Source organism: Delphinus delphis, chromosome 16 (genome assembly GCF_949987515.2).
Source record: "Delphinus delphis chromosome 16, mDelDel1.2, whole genome shotgun sequence".
Taxonomy (NCBI): Eukaryota; Metazoa; Chordata; class Mammalia; order Artiodactyla; family Delphinidae; genus Delphinus; species Delphinus delphis.
In genome coordinates, this window is record NC_082698.1 from 80304877 (window position 1) to 80323334 (window position 18458).

General features: G+C 41.2%; 1 protein-coding gene across 2 annotated transcripts in view; it reads left to right on the plus strand.

The window, feature by feature from the left end:
* The window catches only part of PCNX2 (pecanex 2), a 274216-nt gene that overhangs the window by 78258 nt on the left and 177500 nt on the right, over nt 1–18458 (plus strand). For both annotated transcript variants that reach the window (XM_060035057.1, XM_060035058.1), the window contains 2 exons: nt 4011–4121; nt 5379–5470. In XM_060035057.1, coding sequence (XP_059891040.1) covers nt 4011–4121; nt 5379–5470 — 203 coding nt within the window. The remainder of the gene's footprint in view (nt 1–4010; nt 4122–5378; nt 5471–18458) is intronic.

An 18458-nucleotide genomic window follows, 5' to 3' on the forward strand; every position in this document is an offset into this window, starting at 1 on the left:
CACCAGAGGAAGAGGACGGGCAAGGGAGACAGGAAGATCTGGTGTCTGCTGCCTTATTCTGCTCCCATGGAGGAAGGGGTTGAATGTGAACCAAGGGTAGGAGATGAGTCCACTGGCCATTGAGCAGGTGGGAAGGATGGAGAAGCTCTTTGTCCTATGTAATCCAAGAAGAGAACATCAGATAACAGAACAATAGAAGGAGGAGAAAGCACAGTGACAAGAGACAAGGAATCTGGGGGATAAAATTGGCACAAGAAGAAGGACAAAGTCAGTGGTGGGACTAGTTGCTTTTGTAGACTGAGGGGTGAATTAAGGAAATAGAAACACTCAGGGTGATAGTCTTACATAATTTATTTTCCTTTTATGATCTTTCATATATGTTCAGAATATCACTTCTCTTTCATTATAAGGAAAAAAAATTTTTTTTTTCCTCCAGGAGGAAAGTGAAGGGCCTTCTTAGTCAGTGCTCATTTCCTTTGCTGACCGCTGCGCTGAATTTTTTATTATTTTCCATTTGGGTAACTTCAGCAAAAGCCTATGAGCGAGACTGGCTTTGTAATCATCCTTTGGATGAGAAAGCCGAGAGGTCTTCCGTTCTTAGAACCGTATTTCAAGAGGAGCAGTAGCAGAGCTAGAGTGTGCCCTGCGGAATGTGGCCACATAGGCTACACTGGGTCTGCGCATGGGGCGAGGGAATAGGGGCATCCAGCCTAGAGGAGAAATGCTTGAGTCCTAGAGACACATGTGATGGCTGTAGGTGGTTGAAAGGCTGCCAGGCCAAAGTGGGAGGGATTTTGTTCTCTGTTGCTCTCTGTTGGTGTAGCCGTAGTAACTAGTCCCAGTGGCTGGTGGGTGGATTTCGGCTCACTGGAAGACTGTTGTTGTGGTTTGGTGTAGAGCTGCCCAATAGGGCCGTGGGTTGCCTAGTGATGCGAGAAGTTCCCTGACGTGGGAAGAACTCAGGCAAGATGAGACAGCCATCGCTTGTAGAAGGGTTCCATGCCCTGTATGGGTTCTTTATCAGATGTGATGGGTCCTTTTTCAGATGTGAGAGTTTGATGTTTTATTTTAGTCTTTAGGACCATAATCCCTTACCTACGCTAATGCAGCTTCAAGGATGGAACCCTTGGAGATGGTGGAGGTTTTGTAACCAGCGACTGAGATGGACCCACCCTCATCTGCACTCCGAGACTCACATTTCCATGTCTTGTGTAAAGACTTGTCTCTTGGCCCCAGGAATCCGTGTCAGCACAGTGTGCTAATACACAGATGTGGCATGTAGGAGACACACAACGTATACAGTCATACCAAGTTCATAGTCTTGGTTTTACTTCCATGTTATTTTAATTCTGCTTACCTCCCCCAAGCCCCAACCTGCAAATATAGTAATGAATATTACTCTTCACATAACGGAAGAAAGAAGCAAGTTCCAATGTTTTTATTTATGCATTGTGCTTGGAAAGAAATGGAGCTGTACCAGAAGTTTCTGCATTTATGGTAATTATTAGGAAACATGAGGAGTAGGGAAGATGTGAGAGAAAATTACAGACCCTCTCAGCAGTACGCTGAGAAAAAAAGTCTTTGTTCACAGGGAAAGTTGCCAACAACCACGGGGACTTTTTGATTTTTTACTTATGGAAAAAAGGACAAAATCATTTCGGCAACTTGAAGCGGAATTTTCTAGCCGTCCTCCCGATGCTTCTTCATTCACGTGCGCTGCACCCTGCCATTCACGCGGCCTCCACCTTCTTCTGATTCCACCTGCGCAGCTCTGACTCTAAAGACGAGAGCTTTCCTCTGTACTTCATCCTGGGGGAGACCTAGACCCTGGGCTCCCCGTCAACTGCTGTCCGTCCTGTGCCGTGTCGTCTAGCTCCTGCTCTGCAGGCACAACCAGAGAGTCTTCAGTTAGGACTTCCTCATGTCTCGTACCATTTTATTTCCCCCCAGCATCATTCATCGTGTTCCGGTTCTTTGCACTTTATTAGTTTGGGTTTTATTGCCTAATGTATTTCTTATAGAGAATACTTCTTTACCCACGTTTTGCTGCAGTTTCCAGGATTTGTCTACCATTATTACATTATTTCACACCCATACTTTTCTCTGTAGTTCTTCGTTTTTGGTAGTTTTCATTGCACACAACACTTGAGAATGTGGACTAATGCCCGTGACGAATGCAGCGTACCATCGAATCTTCATTGCTGGGTTTTGAGTCCCAAACTTAAGAAGAGAACTAGTCAGTTTGCTTAAAATCATATGAATTAAAATGTTCATGCTCAAAACTGTATGTCCTGCTATTAAGTGTCTGTTTATTTCTTATATCTTTCCTTTCATATAAAAACTGAAAAAAGAAATTGTCATATAGTTATGACTAGCAGATCCGTATTTGTGTCTTATTGCTGACTTTGTTTTTTTTTAAACTTTAGTGAAGTACAGTTGATTTACAACGTTAATTTCTTCTGTACAGCAAAGTGACTCAGTTAAACATATATATATCAGTATATTCTTTTTCTATTCTTTTCCATGATGGTTTATCACAGGATACTGAGTACAGTTTCCTGTGCTCTACAGTAGGACCTCGTTGTTTATCCGTCCTATATGTAATAGTTTGCATCTGCTAATCCCAAACTCCCATTCCTTCCCCCGACCCCCCCTTGTTATTGCCGGCTTTGATTGAGAAACGTATTACTCACAGATGCTTTGGGTTTTCACCATATAGTTAAAATCTTGCCACAGACAACATTACAACAAAATCACCATGTGTGTCAAAATATGGCTCCAATCCCAAACAAAGGCCCGTTTATCATAGCCATGTTCATTACATAAAATTTTATTTCCACACATTGTTGGAACAGTTTCTTGGTATTGTTGTAGTTGGGTTTGCCCCATTTTACTGTAGTGGGGTTAACCCACGATTAGCCAGAGAATGGGACACGTAAATACTCTCATCCCTGCAATTTCACTGTGGAAAGTTTGCGTTTCCAGTTTTTCAGAAATAGCTGAAACGCGGTCCCCATCCTCCCTACCTGCCCTTTTCACTGCATTTATACATGGGGTTTGGACATAGTTCCATGTTTAGGCGTCTTAGATTTCAAATCAAATTTCCTTAGTTTTATTAGGGTTTACCAGTATCAAACTTCATTGACTTTCCACCCAATAAACTGAGACAGGAAGGTAGACAGATGTACCGTGGTACCACTAATGGGAGTTTCTGTGTTTCTCTGAAACCCAACTCAAATAGGATCGGGAAAGAGAAGGATGGGGAAATTGCTGTAAAATGCAGCTCAACGATGCGTTATTTCCCTGAACAAATGATCTCTGTGAAACACTGAATTATAACGTATGGATGTTTCATCCAATTGCATTGTTACGGTTTGGGAAGCTGCCAGTTCTCCTCTCGTCAGGCAGGGTCCCTTTCACCTCCCAGGTGACGTGCGCCACCTGACAAGCAGGCCCTTCAGTGTCGCACCGTCATGGCTGTGGGATTTCTTAGTTCATCCCCACTCTCCCTTGCTGCTCTGTGGGTCTGAGGTTCTGACTGAAACCTGAGTCTCCACCGGGTATTTAGAGCAGAACACACACAGCAACTCAAGCCCTGGAGGTGATAGAAGCACAAAGCAAGGAGCCTTGCAGGAAGAGCCCCTCTGACAACTGTGCTTGGGTCTCGCATGATCATGTGATTTTCCTGGTCCTCTTTTCCCATCTCATTTCCCCTAAGTCCAAGTCTGTCGTTGCAAGCTGAAGGCGGATCTGCTCTCTGCCCACCATCCCCATGTGTCTGCCCAGTCCCAGGCCCGCCTCTTCCTCAAAAGCAGCGCCTTTATTATTTCCACGGGCCTGTGCGGCTCAACCTCCAGCCTCCTCCAGCGGGTAGGGGAGAGGAGGCCATATTGCCTCCAGGACCTGGGCAGGGTGGGCTGGGCTGAAAGGGGGAGGGAGGTGGGACTGCAGCGGGAACCTCGGCCACCTTTCCCGCACGCTTACCATCAATTTTGTCTGTTCACTTCCAGTATTTCTATATTGCTTCCCTGCAATCTCCCTCCTTGGGCTCTTCCCGCAGATCAACACTTTCTGCATCTATCTTTTGGAGCAAATTGACATGCTGTTTTTTGGAGGTTCTGGTAAGTCTTGTTCATTCTGTTCGTCCTGTAAAAAAGTCTGAAGTTCAGATAAGGGCTAGGTAGCCTCAGGCATGGAATGAGGTCTGGACAGTTAGGTTGTTCTGAGCCTTTGTAGGACCTCAGCTCTGGTCCGTCAGGTTGATGGTGGGCCCTTCTGGATTCCTTCATCCAAACTGAAAGTGGTCCACCCAGCTTGACACAAGCGGAAAACAGGGAAGCGTAGAATTCCATGAGCTTTGCACTAGGTGTAAGGCTCTTCTAAGTGTTCTTTGGAAAAGCCGTATGTGTGACTGTGTGTGAATGTGGGTGAGTGGAGGTGAGTGTGTGCGCCGTGTGTGTATTTGAGCATGTACACGTCTGAGTTAGTCTGGGAGCGTGTGCGTGTGACATTGTGAGTGTGTGTGGCGTGCGGGCCTGTACAGACAGGCGACCTGTGTCCTTCCATTTGGTGTGTGCTTTAGATTCCAACCAAGGTGGGTAAAGCTTCATCTAATGCTTACTTGGAGACTTTAATCAGATTGCTTACCTTTAAAGGTTACTCTTCTCTAAATGGAGACTAACGTGCTGATCTCATAGTGTTGCTGTAAGGATTCCATGAAATCTGTACATAGAGCGCAAGACCGTAGAGGCCAATTAATTACTGCTGCCACCTCCTTGTACCCACACAGACACACAGATACATACTCACACACACAGGAGTGCTTTCTTGTTCTTTTTATCTATCTATCTATCATCCATCTCCCTCTGTCCTTATCTCTGTCTCCATCTCCATCCCCATCTCCGTCTCCATCCCCATCTCCGTCTCCATCCCCATCTCTATCTCCATCCCCATCTCCATCCCCATCTCCATCTCTCTCCTTTCTTCTGTTGAAATTGCCATCCCTGAGCTTTCCGGGGCCAGCAGCTTCCAACTGTAAGCAACAAGGTCTCCCCACCTCCACACTGACTGGTTCACACAGCCTTCCAAGAATGTTATCAAAAGTTCTTTCTATCTGTGGTCCTCCTGAGTTGTTAGGTAACGGTCAGTGTCTTTCTTGTACTAAGAGTCACTCAGGGCTTTTTGACTGCCCCATAGATTGATTTTTTGCCCCTTTCACAGGCATTTTGCATTTGAAAGCTACAAACTTCATTTCTTCTTCTTTTTTTAAAATTTTTACTGGAGTATAGTTGATTTATGTACAAACTTCATGTCTTACAACATTTACTGACCGTGAGACTTGCCAGTCTAGAAGGGAACTCTTGACGTTTGTGTTCCAGCTGTTTCGGGGATGCTGTCGGCCGTTTACAGCGTGGCCCGGAGTGCTTCCGCTGCAGCTGTGCTGCACGTGTTCTGCTTCAGCGCCGTGAAGGTAGGTGTGAGGCCCAGGGCCTTCTTCTCACATCCACTGAATTAACTGTATTTTAAGTAAACAAATGTCTCTTCCAATTTCAAGAGAAATGGGATCTGAGCACATTAGCAATAACAGGGCCTGGCGGATGAAGCCTCAGTGGTTTAGAAGATGCGTTAAGATACCCAATTTGCCACGGAGCACAAAGCCCACCTGGTCTGACCCCCTGCCCCCTCCAGGTGTCTGCCTGGCTTGGTCAGTTACTGACACTGGGCGGGGCTTCTGCTTAACATGGTAAAGGGATACAGTTGCATCAAGCTTTATGGACAGAGAACGGGAATGGCTATGACAGTAAAAAAATTTTAGAATCCAGGAAACAGATGGACCATAGATTTATCCAGATGGAGAAAGTTAAAACCCAGGCTGGCAGCAAGGGAAACATACGATGATGAAAAAACAAGATAAACTTTAACTTTAGGAAAACAGCAAGAGGTATCAGAAAAGCAAATGGTACGTGCGTAGCTCAGCTGTGAATATTTTGTATCTATGGCGATCTGAATAAGAGTTATAACTGTAATGGCAGAATGGGGGAGATGAGTGTGTGTGTGTGTGTGTGTGTGTGTGTGTGTGTGTGTGTGCGCGCGCGCATGTGCCCCTCTTGGGGAGGTCTTTTTTTTTTTTTAACATCTTTATAGGAGTATAATTGCTTTACAATGTTGTGTTAGTTTTTGCTGTATAACAAAGTGAATCAGCCATATGTATACGTATATCCCCATATCCCTTCCCTCTTGCGTCTCCCTCCCACCCTCCCTATCCCACCCCTCTACGTGGTCACAAAGCACCAGCTGATCTCCTGTGCTATGCGGCTGCTTCCCACTAGCTATCTGTTTTACATTTGGTAGTGTATATATGTCCATGCCTCTCTCTCACTTGGTCCCAGCTTACCCTTCCCCCTCCCCATGTCCTCAAGTCCATTCTCTACATCTGTGTCTTTATTCCTGTCCTTCCTCTTGGGGAGGTCTTTTATTTCTTTTTTTAAGGTTTTTAAATTACCATTTATTTCTTAAAAGTTAACATGTGCATAATAGGAAAACAAAGAACACAAGAAGCAAAAAACAAAGTCATCCATCATCAGAAGTCTTGGGGAGGTCTTAATCTTGTCTTCCACATTAGAAAGTCAGCAAATAATATCTGAAGTTGAAAAAAAATCAAGAAATAACAAAACAAGCATGTTATCTGGAAATATGGAAGTAAATAGACGATGAAACAGGTGAAAGTCCCTGCCTTTGGGAAGCAGGAGTTGGAGCAAGGAGATGGATGGTGTGGGCAGGGGACCACTGCTGTTCATCTAGGCATGTAGAACTGCAGAAGGGCTATGAAGTCTGAAATCAATAGCACATATAACGTGTTAAGGGGCATCTTCAATCAGTAAACAAGTAATTAATTTATAGTATACATATTTCTTGACTTTATGGACACCCTGCCTTGAATGTGTTACACCACAAGTACCTCTTTGATAGAATAAAAATTAAATGTAAAATAGTAAATAATATATGTTCCAAAGGGTTTTAAATATATATTATATGACATTTATTGATTAACTTTTTAAAAGATTAGCTTAAAATCATATTAAACTCATCAATGTCCGTGGCAGAAAGATCATTGTTTATTCCCCTTTGTGGAAGAGAGGAATTCCATAACATTATCTTCTGATGTATCACATTTGAATTTCTCTGGGGTAATCAATGGCATAATTCCCTCCCTCACTCCTTCCATCCTTTTCATGTGGCTGTTCTTTTCTTACATTAAAAAAAGAGAGAGGGGAAGGATCTTTTTTCTAGTACACAATGGTAATGTACATGCTTGTGGCTCTGTTTGTTACCACATTTATACTGTCATGTAGAACAACAATTATATAATTAAGCAGTGTTTCGGGGTTCTTTCTTTTGAACTACATTCCTTTATTCTGTCACAAGACCCCAGGGATTTCATTCAGGAAACTCCTTAGGTGTTTTCTGAAAACCTCTTTCCACTGCCCTTTGTTCAAGGACACATGACTGCCTATGAAATTCGGGGGCACAAACTTTTCCCTTACAGGACCCTTTATAATTTGCTCTGTTGTGTTCCAGTCTCTTTTTGTTTATATATTTATTTTTTATTAATTGTTTGAAAGTCTGGTTCATTGAGATATAATTTGTATGCTGCAAAATTCAAGTTTTTAATGTATATAATTTGGTAAGTTTTGATACATGTATAGAGTCATGGAACCAATGCCACCATCAAGTTATAGAATATTACCAACTCAAAGGTCCTATTGTATCCCTTTGTGGTCTGTCTCTTCTCCCTATGTCAACCTTTGACCACCACTTATATGATTTTTATGCTTATAACTTTAAAAAATCAACTTTATACAATAAAAGGCACTAGTTTTAAATGTACAATTAGATGAGTTTTGATGAATGTGTCACCATCACAGTCATGATGTAGAACAATTCTACCACCACCAAATTTTTCTTCATTCCCCTCCCCAGGCACAGGTTCCTGCAGCCACTGATCTGCTCTCTGTCATTGTAGTTCGTTTTTTCTAGAACTTCACATAAATGGAATTATGCAATATGTAGCTTTTGAAGTACTCTTTCAATTAGTGCAATGCTTCTGAGATCCAACAATGTGTCAGTAGTTTTTTTTTTTTTTTATTGCTGAGTAGCATTTCTGTGCTTATTTCCAGTTACTGAAAATTATGAATTATATATATGCATATAACTTTATAATAACTGCCAAACTGTTGTCCAAAGTGTCAGTACTGGTTTCCATTCCCCTTATAATCTTTGAGATTTCCAAATTCTTTCTAGCACTTAATGTTGTCAGTTTTTAAAAGTAGTAACCATTCCAGCGTGCGCTAGTACCTAGCTGTGGTTTTAATTCGTGTTTCTCTAATAACGATTATTGTCGAGTCTGTTTTCATGTGCTTGCTTGCCATTTGTGAGAGATCATTGGTGAAAAATCTGTTAAAAGCTTTTACTCATTTTAAAATTGCATCGTATGCTCTTATTATTAAGATAGGAGTTTTTTACGTATTCTGGATATAAGTTCTCGATCAAATATATATTGCTCATATATTTTTTTCCAGTTCGTGGCTTGTATTTCCATTTCATTAACATTATTTTTCAAAGAACAGAAGTTTTAAATTATAGTGAAGTTAAATTTATAAGTTATTTATTTTATGGTTTGTACTTTTTATGTTCTATCTAAAAATACTTACCTAACGCAAGGTTACAAATATTTTTTTCCTAAAAGTTTTGCAGCTGTAGCTCTTACATTTAGATATGTGATCCGTTTTGAGTTGACTCGTGTGTATGAGCTGAGGTAAAGATTGAGATTCACTAGCACAGCTGTTGAAAAGTCTAACCTTTCCCCACTGAATGACCTTGGAAACACTGTAAAAGATCGGTTACTGGCTACTGGTTTATGGTCCAGCAGGTAAGGAGTTGGGGAGTTATTACACCATCCTAAGAATAAGTGAAAAGCTGAACAAACTGAAAAAAACAGAAAGCTCTTCTTAGATCCATCAGAGAAGAGAGGCAGCAGGGCAAATTCCTGCTTCCAAAACTGGAGAGACAGACAGGTGAATACAGAGGGACAGGAACCCAGGAGCAGAAACCTCTATGGGAACCAGTACCAGGGGTAGGAAAACCTGAACAGTGATTGACAAATTGCTGGACGCTCAGTGTAGACAAGTCTGAGGGTTAATAACTCCAGGTGAATCCAGTCATCAGGGAGCCCCACACTTTTGTGAGTTTCACCCCCACTGGCTCAACCAGGTTGTCAACAGTGAATATTGGAGGAAAACCCCTTCCTGCCTTCTGCAGGTAGAGGGGAGAGTAACCATTTTGCAATATACCAGAGCATTCTGTTCTTCTTAACTAAGCCTGCCTCAAGATTTTACTGGAGCCTAAACTATTGGGATTTTTTTCAGAGCCTAACTTACCTGGAGGAGGGGAAATACCAAAGTCCAGTTTGGCTACAGCCTTCCATGTGAGGGAAGGGAAATACCCAACTCCAGCCTAGTCCTTTCAAGCCATTCTGTTCCACCTAAGGTGAGGGTGGGACTCAGAACACTTGTGAAGTTCACAGTCCAGAGACACAGGGTCACCAAAAGACAGAGAACTAATCCCAGGACTGTAGAATACCTCTCCCCTCACACGTTAATACCGCATGACTAAAGGTCTGTTTACCATAGTTCCTTTTACCTGTTACGTCATGTCTGGCTACCAAGGAAAAAATTACAAGGCATACTAAAAAGCAAAAAACACAGTTTGAAGAGAAATAACAAGCATCAGAACCAGACCTAGATATGGCAGGATGTTGGAATTATCAGACTGGGAATTCAAAACAGCTATGATTAGCATGCTAAGGGCTCTAATGGATAAAGTGTTCAGCAGGCAAGAGCAGATGTTCAATGCAAGTAGAGAGGTCGAAATTCCAAGAAAGAATCGAGAAGAAATGCTGGCGATCAAAAACACTCTAACAGAAATGAAGAGTGCCCTCGAAGGGCTTATAAGTAGGCTGTACATGGCTGAGAAAAGAATTTCTGAGCTTAAGGATAGGTCGATAGAAACTTCCAAAATGGAAAATCAGAGAGAAAAACGACTGAAAAAACCCCCAGAATATCCAAGAACTGTGGGACAACTATAAAATGTATAACATGTGTAGTGGGAATACCAGAGGAGAAGAAAGAATGGTACAGAATATGACTGAGAATTTCCCCAAATTAATATCAGACACCAAATCACATATCCAGGAATCTCAGAGAACACCAAGCATGATAAATGCCAAAAAACTACACCCATGCATATTATATTCCTGTTGCTAAAAATCAAAGATAAAGAAAAAAATCTTGAAAGATACCAGAGGATAAGAACACCTTGCCTATAGAGGAGGAAGGTAAGAATTGCATCTGACTTCTCCTCAGGAGCTGCTATAGACTGAACTGTGTCTCCCCCAAATTCCTGTTGAAAACCCTAACCTCCAATGTGATGATATTTGGAGATGGGGCCTTTGGGAAATAGGTTTAGATGAGGTCATGAGGGTGGGGTCCTCATGATGGGATTAGTGCCCTTATAAGAAGAGAAGAGACACCAGAAGTCTCTCTGCCATGTGAAGACACAGAGGAAATGCAGCCGTCTGCAAGCCAGGGAACCTTCACTAGCACCTGGCCATGCTGGCAACATAATCTCTGACTTGCAGCCTTCAGAACTGTGCAAAATAAATGTCTGTTGTTTAAGCCGCCCGGTCTATTTATTGTACTTTTTTATGGCAACCTGAACTGAGTAAGACAGAAACAATGCAAGCAAGAGAAGAGTGGAATAAAATAAATTGTTGAAAGTAACACGCGCGCACACACACACACACACACACACACACACATACACACACACATCTAGAATTCTGTACCTTGCAAAATTATCTTTCAAAAGTGAAAGATAAATGTAGACTTTCTTGGACAAATAAAAATTGAGGAATTTTCTTGTGACTAGACCTGCCTGGGGAGAAAATATTTGCAAAAGACATATCTGATAAAGTACTGTTATCCAAAAAATATACAAAAAACTTTAAAAACTCAACAATAAGAAGAACTTAATTAAAAGTGGACAAAAACCTGAATAGGCACCTCACCAGTGAAGATGTGCAGATGGCAAATAGGCATATGAAAATATGCTCAACTTCATATGCCATTAGGGAACTGCAAATTAAAATGACAATAAGATACTAATGCACACCTATTAGAATGGCCAAAGTTCAGAACCCTGACAACAACAAATGCTGACAGGCATGTGGAGCAGCAGGAACTCTCACATTGCTGGTGGGGATGCAAAATGATACAGCCATTTTGGAAAACAGTTTGACAATTTCTTACAAAGTAAACATACTCTTACCATACAATCCAGCAGTTGTGCTCCTTGACCCTCTTTGAAAACTTAGGTTCACACAAAAACCTGCACACAAATGTGTATAGCCGCTTTATTTAATAATTGCCAAAAACTTGAGAACAATCAAGATGTCCTGTAGCAGGTGAACAGATAAATAAACTGTGGGGCATTCAGACAATGGAATACTATTCAACATGCCTCCCTCAGACACACATCCCCAAATAAGGTATCACGCCATGAAAAGACTTGGCGGAGACTCAAATGCATATTTCTAAGTTAAAGAAGCTAATATAAAAAGGCTACATATTGTAAGATTCCAGCTATATGACATTCTAGAAAAGACAAAACTTTTCTGCATCTACTGAGAAGATCATACCGATCTTTTTTTAGTCTGTTGACAGGGTGAATTACATTGGTTCACTTTTAAGTGTTGAATCAATGTTGCACTTGAAAGATGAACCCCAGCTGGTCATGATGTATTATCTTTTTTATAGATTGCTCAATTTTGTTTACTAATATTTTGTTGAGGAATACTGTGTCTATGATCATGAGGTTTCTAGTTCTCTGGTTTCCTTTTCTAGTAATGCTTTGTCTTATTTTGTTATAAGGTAATGGGCTCATAAAATGTGATGGAAGGTATTTCCTTCTAAATTCTAAAAGAGTTTGTATAGAATCGGTATTATATATTTTATAAGTGTTCGATAGAATTCATAAGTGAAGCCATCTGGGCCTGGAATTTTCTTCAGGGGAAGGTTTTAAACTATGAATTCAATAAGTATCAAGTTATTCAGATTATCTAATATTGAAATAGTTATTTCCTTCATGGAATTTGTCTATTTTCTCTACATTTTCTAATTATTGGCATATATATTATACTTTCAAGGTCCACAGTGTTTGTAGTGATGTCTCCTCTTTGATTGCTAACATTGGTAATTTGTACCCTCTCTTTTTTTTCGTGATCAGTTTGGCTAGGGGCTTATTAATCTTTTTGAACTTTTTATATAATAAGATTTGAGTTTATTGTTTTTATTTCCATTGATTTCTGCTCTTTATTATTTCCTTCTTCTTGTTCACTTTCGTTATAATTAGTTCTTTTTGTCCTGATTTTTTTAAGAAGTAACATACATTATTTTATACTCTCATTAAACAATCAATTATCTTATAAAGGCATTAAAAATATAAGGAGAAAAGTATCTGTTTTATTTACCTCGCCATTAATGTACATTGCTTTGTGTAGACCCATCTTTCCATTTGGTATCATACTCCTGTCTGAAGAACTTTCTTTAACAAAACTTGTCGTGCAGGTCTACTGGTAGTGAATTCTTGCAGCTTTTGCCTGAAAAATTCCTCATTGTTGCCTTCAGTTTTGAAGGTATGTTCACTGGTGTAGAATTCTGGGTTGACAGCTTTGTTTTTTCCCTTTCAATACTGTAGATATGTTGGCACATTTTCCTGGATTGTATAATTTCTGATCAAGATCTGCTGTTATTCTAATATTTGTTCCTCTGTCAGTAATGTACTTTTTTCTTTGGCTACCTTCCAGATTTTCTCTTCATCTTTTGTTTTCAGCAATCTGAAAGTGATGTGTATGGTGTTTATTTTTGTTTTACTTAAGGTTCTCTGAGCTGTCTGTGAACTTTTTTCAATTGATATTTCCAAATCCTCAGCCATTATCTCTTCAAATATGTGTTCTGCCTTGTCCTGTTTTTCTTTTCTACTTGGGCATTCAATTATATGCATATGTTAGACTGTTTTAATAGGGTTCCATGTCTTTCGGATACTATGTTCTTTTTTTTTTTTGCAGTACGCGGGCCTCTCACTGCTGTGGCCTCTCCCGTTGTGGAGCACAGGTTCCGGACACACGGGCTCAGTGGCCATGGCTCACGGGCCCAGCCGCTCCGCGGCATGTGGGATCTTCCCGGACCGGGGCACGAACCCGTGTCCCCTGCATCGGCAGGCGGACTCTCAACCACTGCGCCACCAGGGAAGCCCTCTCCCTCTTATTTTTTGATTAATGATATTATTGATTTTGTTTACATGGTCTGTTTTAAATTTTTTTATAATCTTTTTTTGTTGTGTATGTTTGCCGTTCACGTCTCTCATTCCTGTTTTCATGGTCTACTTCTCTTTATATTGTTCCTTCGTATTCTCGTATGGTATCTAGAGTTTCTTATTTCAACAAGAACAAGAAGAAAAACAACAACAAATATTTGTTGGGAAATTATGATGTACCAGGAACCTTCCATTTCATAACAACCTACTGAAACTGAATATTGAGTCACAGCTGCCCCAAACACACAGGTCTCATCATACCCTATCATCTCTTCTACCTGACCCATGATTACATGTGTTTATATCAGCTGTCTGTGCAGGTAGACATTTGAATTGTGACCCCTGTCTGGGAGTCAAGCAGAAACTGAGCTGACTTCTGTCAGAAAAATTTAAGGCTCCCTGACCAAATCTTTCTAGAGGTACCTCAGGTTTAAAATACAGAAAGAGAAGAAAGTGAAACAAAGAGTGTTTCAGTAACATACCATCAGTTCAGATATATCTTTCCCCTGGAAAAATATGTTACTCATGGGCTTTTAGGTGGTTCTGTCAGGAATCTTCATCCCAGGGATACGAATGAGATCCCTGGGACAGTGCTTGTCTTTACTTCGTCCTCTTTGCTCCAACATCCCGACCCTTGAACTGACCAGATAAAACCTGTTGCCTCCAATACGGCCGAGGGGTCCAAACGCTGCCATCCACAGATGTCTGAGTCCAGGCATGATGTTGTCTGCCAACCCCCTGGCCTGCCTTAACTCCAGCCCTTCCACCTCTGATTTAGTTGATGTCAGCAGGGATTTAGTGAGATCCTGTCCTGCTTACTTCCTCAATGCACTTCTCTCTCTCTCTGAAATAGAGAGTGGGAATTTCAGTCATGTATCAGATGTCAACATCTTCTTTCAGACTAGTCTCATCTGTAAGATAAGATCCAGCATAAATTCCTCAAAGCCTATGGCTTACGCACAAGTACTTTCTCTAGTTCCCAGTATAGATTGATGCTTCTTTCTTTTTGAATATTTATTGGACATTTAATGGGAGGAGGAAAGCTAGTTCCCTGTGTTCTTTTTTTTTAAAAAAATTTTATTGGAGTATAGTTGATTTACAATGTTGTGTTAGTTTCTGCTGTATAGCAAAGTGAATCAGTTATACATATACATATATCCACTCTTTTTAAGATGCTTTTCCCATATAGGTCATTACAGAGTACTTAGAAGAATTCCCTGTGCTATATAGTAAGTCCTTATTCATTATCTGTTATATATATAGTAAGTGTTCCCTGTATTCTTCATGCCATTTTGACCAGGGCCCAATACTTCATCCTTCTTTGCAACCTTGAGCAGCAAATGGTATCTGATGGAAATATTCTTTTCTTTGGTGAATGGAAATGGGAACATGCAAGCTCTCTGTAACTGAAGCAGGAGCTGAACAGTTCATATTCACTGCAACATATATTTCTTTGTTTAGAAAGGACTTTTCCAGGGACTTCCCTGGTGGCACAGTGGTTAAGAATCCGCCTGCCAATGCAGGGGACATAGGTTCGAGCCCTGCTCCGGGAAGATCCCACATGCCGCGGAGCAACTAAGCCCGTGCGCCACAACTACTGAGCCCGCGTGCCGCAACTGCAGAAGCCTGCGCACCTAGAGCCCGTGCTCCACAACAAGAGAAGCCACCGCAATGAGAAGCCCGCGCACCGCAATGAAGAGTAGCCCCTGCTCGCCGCAACTAGAGAAAGCCCGTACGCAGCAATGAAGACCCAACGCAGCCAAAAATAAATGAATAAATTAATTTTAAAAAAGAAATGACTTTGCCAGGTACTATAGTGATATGAGAGTAGAAACAGTCAGTTCTTTCTCAGGAGTTTAACATTCATCAAAGCTGATGACATGCTGTGGATGATCAGAAAAGAGAAAACCCATCAGAGGAGGTGGTTGTTTCGTGCAGCCTTCAAACGTTTTGCAGTTGGGCTGAGAACTTTGCCATAGACTATGTAGTCAGGCATGTGAAACAGTTTCGTCAGAGTTAGGAATGAATGATCATGGCAGATGGAGGAGATGGTAAGGATATTAACCTACTGATGGTGAAGGATAGGGATGACTGGATGTGTCAGCAGGATATATCAAAGTTACGGACAATCTTTCATGCGAGGCTAAAAGTGTCTGTTTTTGGTCCATTGGGTATGATGTGCATCACAAGAATACTGGTTGCCTGAAAGGAACTATAGCAAAAAGAGGTCATCAGCTCTAAGGTTGTTGAATGCCGTAGACGAGCTGATGGCCTCCGCTGTGATGGAAACAAGGTGTTAGAAAGTTCCCCATTGACGTCCCAAGTCACTCCATGAGTGGTCAGACCAAAAACGTTGCTTCCGGATTCTCCGTCAGCTGTCTCACCACTAAATCATAACTGTTTACTCTAAATCTTTGATTTATGATGAACCTTTGTGTCATGCTTCATGCTTTTGAGCAGGTAAACCTCATTTGATAGTAAAAAATAATTCATTGGTAATAGAATCATGGTTGAATCTATAGAAGACAGAATATTCTTCCATGCTCAGATGCTTTCCACAAAAGAACAACTCATGGGACTTCTTAGATTAATTCCTAAAGGAGAAGGTGTATGCTCTGAAAAACCCATTTCTTATAGCAAGTGTTTTTTTGTTTGTTTGTTTGTTTGTTTTGCCACGCTGCGCGGCTTGCAGGATCTTAGTTCCCCCACCAGGGATCGAACCCGGGGCACCCCCCTCAGTGAAAGCACCAAGTCCTAACCACTGGACCACCAGGGAGTTCCGTTGACAAGTGTTGAAGGCTCATTATCAAAAGTAATGTACGCTTCTGGGATTGTTAAATGACTTTTTCTTGCAAAATTCTTAGAGGGTTTTGGAAGCTGTTGAAGAATCTGGTACTCAAGAAGTTTTTTGGGTTTTTACCTAGCTGTGGGACAGATGCTGTCATTCCCTCACCTCCCCAAGTCCGACTCCCTCCTCATAGCAGACGTTGCTAATTGATCACAGCATTTCTTCTCACTGAGGTCAGCAGGGCTCCGCGGTGCCCAGACAGTAGTACAGGCAGCCAGTACGAACTGATCAGAGCTGGTCCAAGAGATAAGATCTATTTACTCTCCTGGGCTGAGACTTCTGTTTCTGTTTTTCTTTCTGTTTATGGCCTGCCACCGGCGTAAGTCACTGTTGGATCAAAGTTAATAGATTCCACTTTGAAAGCACGCTGTCAACTTTGTGATGGGACTGAACACTTCAGAGGCTCTGGGGTTTACTTATGTGTTGAAACAGGCTTTTTACCAGGTGAAACGGGGGTACTTTGAAAGATTTATTTAATCTCAAAGAGGTACTGACTTCCTTGCTCAGCACAGAACAAGCATCACTTGTGGTAAATAGTTGGATCTGTTGTTAGAGAATCTTAATGTTCTATCTATATTTTGAAACACCTTTTAGTTAAAAATAGAACAGTGTGCATTTCTCCCTTCTCATTTGTAAGTCCTGAGTTTTCTAAAGGTCTCAGATAGACTCTCCCCTTTGAAAAACAGCGCCTATTAAATGCTGTGCATTGTACGAATGTGTTTAACAAATTGGCAAGGGCATCCTTAGGAAAAAAAAGCAGCTCACCCACCTTCAACTCAACATACTTATCCAGAGCTGTGATTCCACTTCCTGTTTAACGACGCTTTTGTTTACGACTTTTATGCTTACACTTTTCGCTCCGAGAATTGACTTTTTTTCCCCTTTTATCTCTGCTGTGCCGGGATGGATTGATGGGCCCTTGTGAACCATTTCAGCGTGTCAGCTGCCTTCCCGGAGATGCGTTCCTCTATCTGGGTCTTGATATGTATTTACATCCTTGATTTTTACTATTCTCACTTGATAGAAGCAGATTGAGGGAATGGCACTTAATTCTGCTCTCTGGAATATTAATTAGGGGAAGACATTTTATTCCTCTTTTAATTTCATATTCTTTTTGACTCATCCAAGATGGTAGCAAGTAACATGTAAACGGACTCCCTCATTGACTTAACTACTTAACTACTACATCACTGTCAAGTGACGTACAGAAACAACCGGAATATTTGCTCCCTAGAGAGATGGCTCAGTAGTTAATTAGCTGGGCTTTCTGTATGTCTGGATAAACCATGATTTCTATTGCTTATTAGCCCTTATAAAGAGATTCTATTTTATTGATGGCAAGGGCGTCCAGGGGTTGAGGTAAATTATTATAATTTAATGTTTCCCAAGCATCGTTAACAACTGCTGTGGGAGAGTTTTCCCCATATCCTTTCAGGTACTACAGGGTTGCAGCTAAAACAATGGCATTTCCCATGGATTCAGGTCTTAAAATCTAATATAAATATAAAACAAACTCATAGTTCTAGAATAGTTTTAGTTCTGAAATAGACCTTACATATCCCCTGTCCCAAACCCTTCATTTTATTAGTTAAAATGAGGAAATGGAGGTCCAGAGAGCGATTAAGTGACTTAACATCACACATCGCGGATCCCAGATCTTGTATCTTTTCAAAAATCTGACTTCTGTGCCATCCTCCCTAGCACATTCGAAGTCTAAATATATTTTTCTAGGCAAAAGAACCGTCCGCAGGCATATAGGATACCTTGCAGATCGATGGTACTTTAATTTTCGGAATAATTTCCCAAGTGTTTTCTCATTTGCCCTTTATTATGGCTCCATGTCATACATAAGGAAGATCATAGCTTTTCTCAATCCAGTGGTGAATGTGAGCACAGAGTGCTGACGTTATCTGCCTAAGGGCACGTGGCTAATTCACGCTGTTTTATTTTTTCAATTGTAAAATGGATTAGTAATACCTACTTCATATGAATGTTGTCAGAGGTGAATGAAATTAAATTGATAATATATATAAAGTGTCTATAGCTCAGGGGTTTTCATTAAATGGTGTGGTGCGCAAGGTTCTGAGATTGCCCCAAGACTCCAGCGCCCTGTGTAATTTCTGCCCCTTGAGCGTGGGCAGGACCCGTTGAGTATGATAGGGTGTCCCTCTTGTAATTA